General features: G+C 39.9%; 1 protein-coding gene across 1 annotated transcript; it reads left to right on the forward strand.

Moving 5' to 3' along the window:
* Positions 1–10,524: 10,524 nt before the first annotated feature.
* On the forward strand, positions 10,525–14,588 carry LOC148031901 (zinc finger CCCH domain-containing protein 14-like). The gene is made up of 3 exons (XM_087682474.1): positions 10,525–10,968; positions 12,483–12,543; positions 13,330–14,588. Exons 1-3 carry the CDS (start codon positions 10,782–10,784, stop codon positions 14,291–14,293), a joined length of 1,212 nt encoding a protein of 403 aa, XP_087538600.1. The 5' UTR covers positions 10,525–10,781; the 3' UTR covers positions 14,294–14,588.
* The last annotated feature ends 267 nt before the right edge of the window (positions 14,589–14,855 follow it).

The raw sequence follows: 14,855 nt of genomic DNA on the forward strand, positions 1-14,855 counted from the left end.
ATAGGTGGTTGACTTCTAGGTTTTTAAGGAGGATTTGACCCATGAATGCTCAAAATAGGCTCATCAATCCTAAAGGAAATCTTCCTAATCTCAAAATGCTATGTGGTATCCCATTCTTCTCATAATACCTTGTTGAGGATTATTATTTGATGGTTGAAAGGAATGTTTATCTCTACTCTCTTTGTCTACCATTTGTGCTACCACAAGCATAGAGATTTGAGCACTAAGTTTATCCAAAGAATCTCTAGTAGAAGAAGCAAACTTCTCCAATGAATCTTTAGTAGATTGAGCCATCTACTTCATGACTTCCTTGGTTTGCATATTAGATTGAACCATCTATTCAACCACTTGATCTGATTTGGAGACTAATTCCATATGTCTAATAGAATGCCTAGTCTCATGGTTACAAAGAGTGGCATTAAGAGTACTATATGCACCATATTCTTGAGAATATTCTTATTTGTGATGTGCCTCAAGTATTGCCTCAAGTGATTCCTTAATTTGTTATTGAACATCATTTATTAGGCTTGTTCTTTCCCTTGTTTCCAGCCATTTTTGCTAAATGTTACAATGCAATCCTAGTAGATCCCTTGACACAAAAATGGCTATAACTTTTCTCTCCAATATTAGAATCGGGAACTGTTGAGTTAGTTGCAATGGAGCTTATATGTAGAGATGTAGGTTGAGAGAGAGAGAAGAGATAGAGACACACGATTTGTGGTACTAGAGAGTGTATCTCAATAATGCTTTTAGATAGGTATATGCACTATGTACAACCTAGCCCTTACAGGCAATACCCTTTATCCCAACAATCCCCCCCCTAAAGGCAATGTGCCCAAAGGTAGAGAAAAAGAATCAGCTAGGTCTAAGTATGTACAAAACTAAAAAGACTACACCAATCCAATACCCATCATCTGCCGTCGGCAATGGGCAAAACTCTCTACTAAAAGACCCTTCATAAGAAGGTCTGCAAGGTTAACATCAGTGTGCACCTTGACCAGCTCAATGCTCTTGCTGTCAAGTACCTCTCTAATGAAATGATACTTCATCTGTATGTGTTTTGTCTTTGCATCAATGGCACAATTCCATGCTAACATGATAGCACTATGACTATCACAATGGAGAATAGGAACCTCAATAATCCCAAGCTCAGCACAACCAAACGTGACAGCCATAAGGCCTCTTTCCATGACTCAGTGGTGGCAACCACATACTCTGCCTCTGTAGTAGACAGTGCAACGCACTTCTACAACTCGGATATCCAAGAAAAAGATCCTCTTGTGAAGGTAAACACATATCTTGAAGTGGACCTCCTACAGTCCGCATGTCCAGCATAGTTTGCATCCGTAAAGCCAATGGGAGATGTCTTCTACTTACCAAAGAAGATGCACAAATCCTTTGTGCCCTTGAGGTATCTCATAATACCTTTCACTGCTTCCCAATGCTTCTTGCCAAGGTTTGCCATGTACCTGCTAACCACTCCCACTGTAAAGGCAATGTCTAGACATGTAGCAACCATAGCATACATCAAACAACCAATGACTGAAGCATATGGAATCTTGGCCATTTCAGCCTTTTCATCCTCAGATGTAGGGCTATCCTCTACACTGAATTTCACATATGGAGGCAATGGAGCTCCGATTGCTTCCCCCCGTCCATATTGAAATGCCAAAAAATCTTGGGTGCATACTCCTGTTGCGATAGATAGAGTAACCCCTTCGATCTATCTCTAAGTATCTGCATCCCAAAAATGTGATTGGCATCACCAAGATCCTTCATGTCAAAGTTGCCATGAAGACTTTGCTTCAATGAATCCAAGGCATGAGTATCCTTGCCAGCAATGAGCATGTCATCAGCATACAAAATCGAGATAACCAAGCTGACATCTGCTGCCTTCTTGGTGTACAAGCAGTGATCAACTTGACTTCTCTGAAAGCCCTAAGATTGCATGAAAGTATCAAACTTATGATACCATTCCGACGGTTCCTGTTTCAACCCATACAAACTCTGTTTCAATTTGCAAACCATCTTCTCTTTGCTTTTAGTAACAAAACCCTCAGGCTGATGCATATATATGTCCTCATGCAAATCACCATGTAAGAATGCAATCTTTACATCCATCAGTATGAGCTCCATATCTTCAACTGCAACCAAGTCCAAAATGGTTCTTAGAGTAGTCATCTTAACTACGGGAGAGAAGATCTCATCAAATTCAATTCCATGTTCCTGCTTGTATCCCTTTGCAACTAACTGTGCTTGGTACTTTAGCGAAGAACCAGAAGTGACCTTCATCTTGTAAACCCACTTGCATGGAAGAGTTTTTTGTCCTTTAGCCAGTTGCACCAAGTCCCAAGTACCATTCTTATCAAGTGATTCCATTTTCGTTAGCATGGCCTTGAACCACTTCTTACTGTCCGGTCTAGTCATTGCTTCCTTGAAGCATGATGGCTCACCACAATCCGTCAACATGGCATAATCTGCAACATATTGCACTCAGGAACAAACCTATCAAGTGGTCTTGATGGTGGAGTCGACATATGGAGTGAAGGCTCAGCATTTGATGGTTGTTGGGCTTACAAATCTGCATTTACAAGTTGCTGCCTTGAAATATGGGCTTGTAATTCTACATGTACAGGCTGATGTCCTGAAATTCTAGCATGTTGTCTTGATAGTTCAGGTTGTCCTAACTACATGTTTTCAAGCTGAAACCGTGGTGTATCATGGGCATTACCTTTTTTATCATTTCCAGCACCATTTCTTGTATTTTTAAGAGTATTTATAGTATGTATATATTGTTGTCCACCACTGGGCACAAATGAGTGTCGAAAAGGTACATCCTCCCTGAAAACAACCCTTCTGACTTCCTCAATCTTCGGTTGCTTATGCATGCGATCTTCATGGAAGATGATGTCATTGTTGCATACTATCTTTCTTTTCTCGGGATCCCAACGTCTATACCCCGTCTCACCCTCATCACCGTATCCTAGAAATATGCATTCACAGGACTTTGGTTCCAATTTGTTGTGTTCTTCTTTCTGTATGTGCACAAAAGCCTCATAACCAAACACTCGCAAATTAGCGTAAGAAGGTGGCTTGCCCGACCACTCTTTCTGAGGGACTCTCCCCTCTAAAGACCTGTTTGGTGACTTGTTAATCAAATGAACGACTATCATAACATCCTCTACCCCAAAAGCCATGGGGTAATGTAGCATGAGACAACATCATACAGACCTTATCCTATATGGTCTAATTCATGTGCATGCAACTCCATTTTGGGGTGGATTATGAGGGTAGTGAGCTCCCTCTTTATCCCCTTGTTGTCACAAAATGCCTAAAAGGCTTTGGACACATACTCCCCACCGTTGTCAGAGCAAAGACACTTAAGTGTCTTATCCGTTTGGTTCTTAACCAATGCCAAGAATTTTTGAAACCTGTCAAGCACTTCGTCCTTGCTATGAATAGGGTAAACCCATACCTTCCGTGTAGCATCATCGAGAAATGTGACAAAGTATGTCTTTCCTCCTATCGATAACCCTAGCATCTGGCATACATCGAAATGTACTAACTCTAGAGGCAAAGATTTCAATGAAATAGACTTTTTATGAGATGCCTATGCATGCTTACCATAAACACAATGATCATAGTGCTCAAAATCAGCATAATGAATACAAGGTAAGTAACCCAAATGAGAAAGTACTTTCATTCATATTTGACTCATGTGTCCCAACCGGCTGTGCCACAAGGAAACACTTGGCTGCTTGGTCATGGGACAACATGGTCACGCACACTAGATAGATGAAGTGGAAACAAAGTATCACTCTTGCAACCTCTGGCAATAACCATAGATCCCTTACAGATCTTCCATTTCCCATCACCAAAGGTGGTATAAAAACCATCATCATCTAGCTGACCACTACTAATCAAGCTCTTCTTGAGCTATGGTACATGCCTTACATTCTAAAGAGTGAAGACAGATCCATACTAAAACTACAGTTACACACGTTGCCAATGCTTGCAATGTACATGCATAATTGTCCCCAAGGTGGACAACACCATATCGACCTCCTATATAGCTTTTAAACCACTCATGGTGAGGGGTGACATGAAAAGAGGCACCAGAATCCAAAATCCAAGTGTGCACGTCATCATCCGTATCGGCTATCAAAGCATGTGCACTGAAACATAAAGAGACAAAGAGTATATCATTCCCACTATCGCTCTCATGGCTGACTACATTCACCTCTTCGATCTTTACATTGCTCTTCTTAGCATACTGACTCTCTTTCTTCTCTTTCTTCCTATCATCCTTCTTCTTTCCCTTCCCTTTCTCTTTCTTACATTTATAGCAATCACTTTTGAATTGACCCTTCTTGCCACAATAATGCCATTCAACATCCTTACCACGTGATTTATTACGTCCCTTGCTATCAAATTTTCCTTTTTGTTTGCTGTGATTTGCCTCTAGTATGCAAAGCACTCGAAGACTTACTAGATGCATTGTTCTGCCGATTCATTTCTTCCATGAGTAGAGACTCTCTACATCAGTATACAAAAGCATAGCATTAGAATTGCTCATAGCAGCCCTAAAGGTATCCTATCTCCTCGGCAGAGTGCAAAGCAAGAATGTAGCTTTGAACTCATCATCAATATTGAACTTCAAAGTGGCAAGCTGGCTGAAAATGGAGTTAAACTCACTAAGGTGAGTTGACATTATAGAACCCTCTTTCATAAGCAAATCCATGAGTTTCTTCAACCAATAGACATTGCTTTCAGCACTCTTATGGGCATACAATTCTTCCAGTCACTTCCAAATGTCATAAGAAAAATCTAACCCTTCAATGTTAAACATCAAGGAATTAGAAATCGATAGCTCAATGATCGAGTGTGCAAGCTCATTTAGCTCATCCCAGTTGTCCTACTCTACATCGACTGGTTTTGTTCCCTTTACTTTAATCAACTTTGCTTGCTTCTTCAGTAACAAGATGTTATAGCACTGTTTTTGCCAAACTACAAAGTTGTGTGCTCCTTCAAGCTTCTTGATATGCATCAGATGACTGTCACTGTTGCTAGCCATGATTCACAGCCAAATAACCATATGATAGTAAATGACAGCTAATGCTAAGCAATGGAAGTTCCAAAATCCACTTAGTAGTATGTTAGGAATATCCCCGAGTATGTATGTCAAGAACATACATCAGTTCATTGCCCAAAATGCCTCAAAAGCATCCAATGATAGTAAACATACCAATTTCCTAACAAAAAACAGAGTACAGCCTTGAAATTCTCGACATACAAATGGATGTCTTGCAATTCAGGAGTGCAGTCCACAAATTCTTGACAATACAGGTGGTTGTCTTGCAATTCAAGAGTGCAATCCCCCAAACATACAGGAAAAGTCTATTCTGAAAATTCAAATTTGAAATAACCTCTCAGAGACTGACTAAGATTGAGCTCCAAAGACCATGCCAAGCTACTCAAAACATCAAATTTCATGACAATGAGGTATGCTGTCATGGATATACAAGAAATTGTCCTGAATGTACAACAGTAGACCTATTAGTAAAGCTGATCCAAAAATGATCTCTAATCACTACTCAAATGCATTTCGGAATCAAATCCAAGCATGTAACATTAGCCATAAGCACGAATACATGGCATAGAATGCCTGAGACCAAGTCTAGAAGCAAGACATAATGCATACAAAGTCAAAATGTCATTCAACCATGTTATTTCAACAGCCAAATCTTTGTCAAAACTGAGCCAAATCCTTGCCAAGTTTAGCTCAAATGGCCTCAAGACAATGCCACATGATCCCTAATACATCCAGCATCAAGATACATCCAATAGCCATCAAATGAGCATCAATCTCAAGAGAGCAAGTGCTACCCTATTTATTACAGATCTGAATACTATGTATTTCAAACCTGAAGCTAAATGTACATCAACCCCAAGTGTAATACTACACTTCAATGCTCAATGCTAAGCATTAGACGCAAAGTCTAGAGCATAGCAATGATGCCAAATGAAGAGGAACAATTGTTGTAGGTCCTGAGCATGCCGAAAAACAAATCTGCATACCCATGTTGATGGCGCCTTCAGCCCTGAAGGGATTAGACGATACCCTGTATATGACCTGTAGAGGCTAAATATAACTTGCAATACCCTCTATTGGCCTTGAAAATTTTCTAAATTACTTTGCAATACTTGTAACCAAGTAGGAAGTTTTCCCTAAATCGTCATAATTCATTGTTTGAGTGAAATACCTTGTGTAAAACTTGCATTCAATCTGGAATAACCTATAACACCTATAAAGTCAATGTCAAAATGCCCTATTACTCCTAAATACACATATTTCTTGTTAATAAAGGGTGTACTTGGCTAAAATTCTCTATAGTAAACCTGTATAATCCATGTAATAACTGATCAATGAAATCTAGATCAATGTTGTTCAATTGAAATCTTTAGATCTTCAATGATTTCACTCATTGTACTTGTGGTGAGGGATAACGGCATGAGAAGCTCCCCACACGGGCTCCAAATCATCGGGAGGTGGGAAAAGTTTCCCCTATGTCGATTGGTTGCACCCCTTTGGGGTCTTTAATAGTGGGGGAGGGTCACCTCTCTATTGTTCCACTATCTCCCCGACATCCACATTTTTCCTTGGTGCAAATATCAACATGGCAGGAGCATTCTATTTAAGCAAACACAAATGGCATGCATAACTAAAAATTTATTTCTATCTTCAATGATATGCGAGATTTGATGGATGAAAGTTAGAATCAAGAAATGGAGATTAGCAGAGGGTCTTACCAATACAATTCAATGACTCATTGATTGCAAGTACTTACAATTTACAATACTTCTTTCTTTGGTATAAGAGAATCATACTATCAAATCGGAGTTATGTATCGAGACAATATACATGGTAATCATGATGAAAGAGGATTGAAAAGAATGATGAATTTCAATTAAGAGGCTCTAATTAATGAAAAGAAGTACTAATCTCTGATCTATTGATCAATCTCCCATCAACAAGTGGATGTTGAGAGATTTCATAGATTAAGCAAGTAAAATACATTTACTAAGCTTGAAGAAGATGATTATTTCACTTAGAATCAAGCTTCAGTCTAATAGTTAAGGAGAATGCCTAAAATCCATCATAAAGCTTCATACTTTCAATAATCCATTGAATTCAACCCATACATGCTTGAAGAATGTGAAATCTTTGAAGAATTAGTGCCTTGAACCTTCTTGAATACTTGAATGCCAAAGATTCAAGCTATCTGAGCAAAAGCCCCAAAGTATGACTCCATTATGAACCTGCAAGAAGCTTAGTGTATTGAAATCTTGCCAATGTCTTCAATCTTGAAGCCAATCTTCCTTGATATTGGCAATAATGAAGCCTCATAAGTTGGAAAGAGCCAAATATTGAAGAAATTGAAGCTTCCAAACCTATGGGTATGGTTGTCTTGCTGGTTTTTAGTGTTTTCAACAAAGGAGATGAATATCAGAGGCTCAAAGGTATATATCCATGCTAAGAATGATATAGAACACTTGTCCAAGGAGTGAGCAAGCAATAGAGAATAGATTAATGTCTTTCTTGAGCTAGAGACGAAGAGCAGAAAATCAGCATAATTTGCAGTGCAAATTTCGGGCTGAATCTAATGCATCCTAAGTGTCATGCCTCAACATTAGTGATCAAAATGATCAGTGGGAGATAAGGAATCAATGCCCCATGGTCACAAAGAAAGATAAAGAAGCTATTGATCAAGAGAATACGATCTAAGCTATCCACCATGAAAGCTTCAGCCAAAAGCTTGAAGAGAGGAAAAAGAGAAGACATGTCTTGAAAAAGTAATTGGACTTCTAACCTTAACTAACTCTATTTTCCCTTTCTTTAACCATTTTACCTCCAAAATGGCTTGTTATGGATGCACGACCTACCATTTTATCCAATACCTCCAGCTTTATCTTCAAGTACTCCAGTTGGCTCTGACTAGGTTGTCCTTAGTCTCCTTAGTCTTCTTGGTCTTTGGACATGTCCATTTCCAAGTTGACACCCTATCCTCGAGTAACCAAAATCTAAGAAACGATCAAACCAAATGGATCAAAGACCAATGCTCTGATACCTCTTGTCAAGGAGAGGGCTGAAATGTGAGAGAAAGAAGAATAGAAGAGAGAGAAAAGTGGAGAGAGAAATACTAGAAAGATAAGAAAGAAGAGAAAGAAGCCATGGAAATTGAGTACAAGTAGGTGAGATGAGAGACGATAATTGTATTATTGTAAAAGATGTTAAAAATTACATGTCTCACATATTTTATACCTATACCAATGTGATAAGGTATTACTAATAATCTCTCACTAAAACATATGTCTTCCTTGCTCCTTACACCAGTGCCCTCGACCTTCTGTTAATAATAGTAAAAGATGAAATGCAATGCCATTTTGTGCAAAGCATGCCATTTATTACATATGAAGCACACTCTTCATGTCACATGAAACATGCTTATTATTTCTCCCTTTTTTTTTCCAGAGTCAATGAAAGCGGTTACATGGTTTGTTACATGTCAAGCACAAGTGTGAGAAGTATGAGCATGGTAGAACCAAGATGGATACATTTGGCTCTGTTGGTGTAAGGTTATATTATACTAACCTTTTCATAAACCCTTAGGATTTGCATGAGGATGATCTTTTTCCTACCCTTTGGGTTGTCCATAGACTCCATAACACAAGCCTAAAAAGCTAGTGATGGATCACGTAATGCATATGTGTGGAGGAAACATTGATGAGGCACCACAATATTGTTTTGGTGGAGGGGGTAAAAGTGTGGATCAAAAGTGATGCCGAAGGCTCCCCTAATCAGAGGCCATGGCCATTATGGTGCATTGCTTAGATAAGCACTTCATTGCACTATCAAGGAATGGAACTGTGGGTAGTATCTACTAGTTGGTGTAGTGTTTAGGCCACTACACCAACTAGATAAGTACTTCATTGCACTATCAAGGAATGGAACTGCGGGTAGTATCTACTAGTTGGTGTAGTGTTTAGCCCACTATCAATATTCGCATGGCATGGTGATTGAGATCATTGCATATACCATGTAAATAGATAGAATCTAACATGCCATCGACCATGTGGAGGGGGCTGTCTACAATGCTAACTATGCAAGGTGGGATCATAAAATAAGCTTTAGAAAATAACACACTAATTATAGAATTATTAAACCATCCTTTACACATTATAGAGGGGGTTGAAGTGAAAAAATATTTAGAATGGACATGCATGGTGGACTAGAGCGTTTAGATATTGTAATTACATTTGGTGCCTAGCAGGGTTCAAGTTTATAAATGTTATTTGGTGCCCAGATATCATTGTATATATTGATAGTGGACCAAATTTTATCTAAGAAACTTTATATGAAATTTAAGCATATTTTGTTAAGCTCCATGTGTTTGAAATACGTTTTGTAGCTTGTATGCATATGTCTAATGTGTTCTAGAGTTACAGAGGACATATTTGAGTAATATCAAATATTTTATAAGGTTAATAACCATGAAAAAATAATAATTTGTGTTGCACATATCAAAATCATTACTTAGTAATTTTAGCATCCACGTGTGTGTATATGTAGAGAGAGAGAGAGAGAGAGAGAGAGAGAGAGAGAGAGAGAGAGAGAGAGAGAGAGAGAGAGAGAGAGAGAGAGAGAGAGAGAGAGAGAGAGAGAGAGAGAGATCACCAGTGAATGCATTTTTGCATGTAGACACACATATGTTCTTGATGTTTCACACATCAAGTGCGAAGCGTCTTGTGCTTTGTGTGCAAAGCATGCAATTTCTTTTTTCGTGAGCAAAGGGTACCACATAGATGCTTCCCTTTGCTCAGAAAGGCACAAAGTGAATGAGGTGAAGCCTCAAGAGCTTTGCAAGTTCACAAACCACACAATGTGTGGTTTAGCGGATCTGGCCGGTAACTAGACCAGCTAGTGGGTATTTAGAGAGAGAGAGGCAGAGAGGAACTCCAAAAATAGAGGCAAAGAGCTAATTTTATGATTTTCTAAAATTGTTAGAAGGTTTTGGAAAGCTATACTATCGCCATGTGAGGTGGGTGATTGTGATGTGAGGTTCGGTGATTATATGTGTGTTTGTTATAGGCCTGATTTTGAAGCTAAAGCCAATTCACACGCGCACATGCTGCCGCCTATTCATTCTGAATTCACTTCTAGACTAGAGTTTGATCAAAGCATAGCACATGCACATATGTATGATGTGTGTGCACACCGGCAAGCTCTTCCCATGCAGACATTGGGAAAGAGATTTAAAGGTAGGGAAGTCAAATGCAGACGATCCTATATATCGCAACAACGAGGCCATCGGGACCGTTAAAACGTGGGGGAGATCGAACGGTGTGAGGCGGGACACCATGGGTCGAACAAATTTATATGTTATGGAGATCGCAGGAGAGAGACTGCTGTTGGTGCTTTAGGTCGATATAAAAATTATAATGTTTTTAGGGGGGTCGTCGTGTTCGCATCAACTAAGATTTTGGCACCCTGTGTCGTCCATATTTCTATTTAGCCCTAAACCCTAAATAAATAATAATATAGAGAGAGAAGAGAGAGAGAGAGGGAAAAAAGGAAAGAAGCTAGAACAGGGAGAGAGAGAGAGCAGAACAGCGAGGGAAGACACAGAGAGGGGGAGAGAGAGAGAGAGAAGGAAGAAGCAGCAGCAGCAGACAAAGAAGGAAGAACAACAAGAAGAAGACAGAGACAGAGAGATAGAGAGATGGACCCCCTGCCCCCCCTGCACAAGAAGGCCCGTCCCGACGTCTTCCTCAACGGCAGTGGCCCCTTCAACCTCGAGAAGCCGTTCCTCCCGCCTTCCTTATCTCACCAGTCCAGCAGCTTCCCTCCCTTCGCTTCCGAACATAGCCGCTACAAGCCTTCCTCCGTTGCCGACGCTTTAGCCGCAGGTACCTCCATGCTTCTTCCTTTCAAGTTTTCTTCCTTTCTAGCTGCCTTTTTGGCTCGCACTTCAAAGGACGCTACACGCGTTGTCTTTTCTTGAAAATACAGCTGCCTGTAAGAATTTCTATTTTCGCTTCCTCTGTTGTATTATCTTGGGTGGAAGCGAAGGTAGGGCAACACTCTTGTTTGAACTGTTTCTTACACGAGTACTGAGGGTCATGTAACAGTACTATGGTGCATTGGATAAGGAGCTATCGTGCTGCCTCTCCTGTGGCTTTGCATTTCTGCCGCAGTTCTGATGGCTGTTTAGAAGCTAGCTTCAGACCTTCATTCTATGAGTTCTGTTGTCTCTTAGAGCTTGTATTTTGAAGAGAAATGCTAGCATGCTAACGGCCTGTGTGCTGGTTCATAGCATTCCCTCATGGAATGCCATTGTGTACTATCCTGCTATGTCTATCTGGTTCGTTCATTTCATAGCAATTGTATTTACAATGTGCCACATATTGGTGATGACAAACCAGTTAAACCAACATCACAGTTACCCTTTAATGGGCCACCTGCTACGCATTCTCAGACACTGAACTGACTGGGTTTGTACACAGCTGGTCCACTGCAATACTTCAAGCCAATGTGTTTCCATTATTAAGAAGTTCCAAATTATGTAACAAAAATTTCACTGACCTTAAGAGATTTCTTATTGAATGCAAATTTGGTGTGTGCAGCTGTTTTGTTAGAGTTGACACTGGAATGGTAGGCCTAAACAGATTGTGCACACACTGGTGGAGTACAGTAGTAACAGCTATGTGGTGGTTCAAATATATTTCAATTGACTTGAGAGGCATTTTAAAGTAATTCCAGTCGACTAGGTTTATGTGTGTACCACCATTCACAGATGGTGCACTGCAATATTTCAAACCAGTGTGTTGCAGTGATTAAGGAGTCCCAAAATTTGTAAAACAAATATATCACGCACCTTTAAGTAAGGCTTCTTAATGAAAGTAATTTGGTGTGCAGCTGGTCTGTTAGGGTTCTTTAACCTGGAATGATAGGGCTAACTGGTTGTGTACGCACTGGTTGAGTATGGGTAGTAACCATTATGTGTAGTTGTTCAAGTATATTTTGATTGACTTGAGAGGTATCTCAAAGTAATATCACAAGTGATTGCAAATGAAAAGTAGGCTGGACATTAGGGCTAGGAAGTGCCAATGAAATATAACAAAGGAAGTTCTGGGAAGTTCCAGGCAACCTGTTAAACATACTCGAGTATGGGACAAAACACATATTTCTAACTCCTAATGACACTTATTTATGTCATGTGATTTTCATCTTATATGCAACATTTTAACATTGATAATTTAACCTCTCTTTTCCCTTTATATTTGGCTTTTCTTTTTCAGAATTTCTACAGGACATTAGCTAGGTTTTAAATTGGAAGAAACACTCATGTATTTGCATTGAACTTTGATTATTCACTTGATTTGAAACTAAGTACTAAATTGTAAGGAACATTCTGGAGCAGAGAGGGAGTCGTTATCAACAAGTATAGGAAGCAAATCAAAGGCTTGCCTCAAATTTTTCAGGTTAATTCTCACCTATATAAGAGAGATTTATTACAAGGAATTCTAATTCATCATGTCAAGTGTTGTTTCAATGAACTAAACACGTGTTAGATACTTTTGACTTGTCGGGATTAAAGTTGACTAAAATCAATGTTATCTCTTTAATTGTTCCCTTTAAATCTTTTTAATATTGACTAAGGATCATAAGCTATTAACAGCCTTTTGGGTTGAATACATTGGGGATTGGTGGGACTGACTGATACCATGTAAAGGTGGTGTGGAAACAAATTTAGGCTCTCCAAGGTGTAGAGATGCGAATGATTTGTACCTCTTTTATGATGGTGTGGGTTTCATGAATCCCATAGCTTGATTTTGCTTCAAATTTTTAACTATGTCTGCAGGAACTGAAAGGGTCAGTTGGAGTTTCAGTCTTGTTTAGGTTTTGATGTTGTATGATCTTGTGATGGACACTTTTTGTAATTGTTCTCTTGTTTGTCAGCTTATGTCATTAGACATGGAAATTGTTCAGGCGGTAGGTTGACATCTTTGCAGGGATACATGGCAGCAGTCGCACAATGTGTCTGTCCCTTGCACTCTTTTTTTGTTGCATTGTATTGTCTCACTGTTCAAACTGTTGAGGTATAATGTTTTTCAAGCTATTCAGGGTTATTCTGTTTTATTAGAGGTGCTAATAAAGTGTGCTTTAGCTCAGTATAAGGAAATTATAGGTGTTGTAACTGTACTTGATGGTGTCCTTGCGAAGATATGTATGTGACAGAGATCCTGACTTTTGTCTACTTCTTGCAGTACATCTGGATGTCCATATGGTGAAGGTTGCCACTTTGCTCATTATATGCCTGGGGGGGTAGTTCCTCTTAGTCAGCTCGCATCTTCCAATTCGGCTTTGTCTGCAAGAAAGGAGATAGCACTTGCTACTGGTCTGTCTTCACTAATTCCAACTACAGATCGAGGATCCGTGCCTGAGGGGTTCAAATCCAAGCTATGTAAAAATTTTGAGTCAGTGGAAGGGTGCCGCTTTGGTGACAAATGCCATTTTGCGCATGGTGAAAAGGAGTTGAGGAAATTCAATGTCCTTGCCAGTGGACATGACAGGTTTCCAACTCAGAGTTCTGCTCTAGAGCAAGCAAATGCACCTGATGGCTTCAAGACTCGCTTGTGTAAGAACTTTCAGACTTCCGAAGGATGTCGCTTTGGAGAAAAATGCCATTTTGCTCATGGTGAAAAGGAGTTGAGAAAAGCCAATGGATCCAGTCTGGCTGGAGAGAGAGGTCTTCCCTTTTCACTGGGTAGAACTCCTGTTGGGCTTCTGGATGAGAAATTGTTAATGACAGCTCATCGTGAACCCACTCCCCCGGGGCTTGCTGCAGCTGCTTCCTTTGGAGCTATGTCAACTGCTAAGATCAGCATCGATGCCTCTCTTGCAGGTCTCATAATTGGAAAGGGTGGCGTCAATGCGAAGTCAATATCAAGGCTAACTGGTGCAAGGCTTTATGTCAAAGAGCATGAGTCAGATTCAAATCTGAGAAATATTGAGATGGAAGGCTCCTTTGATCAGATAAAACAGGCAAGCACAATGATTCGGGAGTTGCTGGTCCACCTTGATGCGAATCCGGCCAAACCTGCTGGCTTTGGATCTCATAACTACAAGACTAAGCTTTGTGAAAACTTTCCAAAGGGCTCTTGCACTTTTGGAGATCGCTGTCATTTTGCACATGGTTCCAATGAGCTACGAGCAGCTCCTACTGTTTGATTGACTATACCTTGACCCAAGTCCATCAATGTTTTCCTTGATCTGCCTGGTCTCATGTGAGCTTGTTGCTATTTGGAATGCTCTAGCTCTTTGGATGGCTGGGGTTCTCAAGACTTCACAAGGGACCTGAATCTAGCTTTAGTGAAATCGGCCTGATCCTTTTTAGCTCTCTGCCACTACCTCCTATTTTCAGAAGCTTTGCTGAGCTGCAAATGAGCTTTGTTTGAAATCAGGGTTGCCTTTGTTTTACGCTTAGTTATGGATCGTCGCAGCAATGAGCTTTCTTTGAAAACAAGGTAGTTTTGAGCTTCCTGACAAGTTAGGAATAACAGTTGTCATAGATCTGGTTAGTATTTTTATCATGCAACTCGAAAAGGTTCTTCATCTCTTTTTTGGTGAATCGTTAGAGCTTGGTCGTTTCGTGTTCAGACACGAAGAGTCATTTTAAATTCCACAAAAATGTCTCTCCTGTGAAAAAGTTGCACAGTGCAATGGCAAGTAGTTGTTGAGCTTGGAATATACATATAAGGTTTTACTAACATCCATCTTAGGGGTGCAGAAT

This window comes from Lygodium microphyllum, chromosome 8, assembly GCF_053477565.2.
Source record: "Lygodium microphyllum isolate KBCC chromosome 8, Lygodium_microphyllum_v1.1.10, whole genome shotgun sequence".
Classification (NCBI taxonomy): domain Eukaryota; kingdom Viridiplantae; phylum Streptophyta; class Polypodiopsida; order Schizaeales; family Lygodiaceae; genus Lygodium; species Lygodium microphyllum.

What these genes read in the sequence shown, in the direction of transcription:
- LOC148031901 (XM_087682474.1), top strand. Translation starts at nt 10,782, where the DNA reads ATGGACCCCCTGCCCCCCCTGCACAAGAAGGCCCGTCCCGACGTCTTC. An exon ending in TGCCGACGCTTTAGCCGCAG is followed by an intron (nt 10,969 to 12,482) that starts GTACCTCCATGC and finishes ATTCTGGAGCAG; the next exon opens with AGAGGGAGTCGTTATCAACA. An exon ending in GCTTGCCTCAAATTTTTCAG is followed by an intron (nt 12,544 to 13,329) that starts GTTAATTCTCAC and finishes TACTTCTTGCAG; the next exon opens with TACATCTGGATGTCCATATG.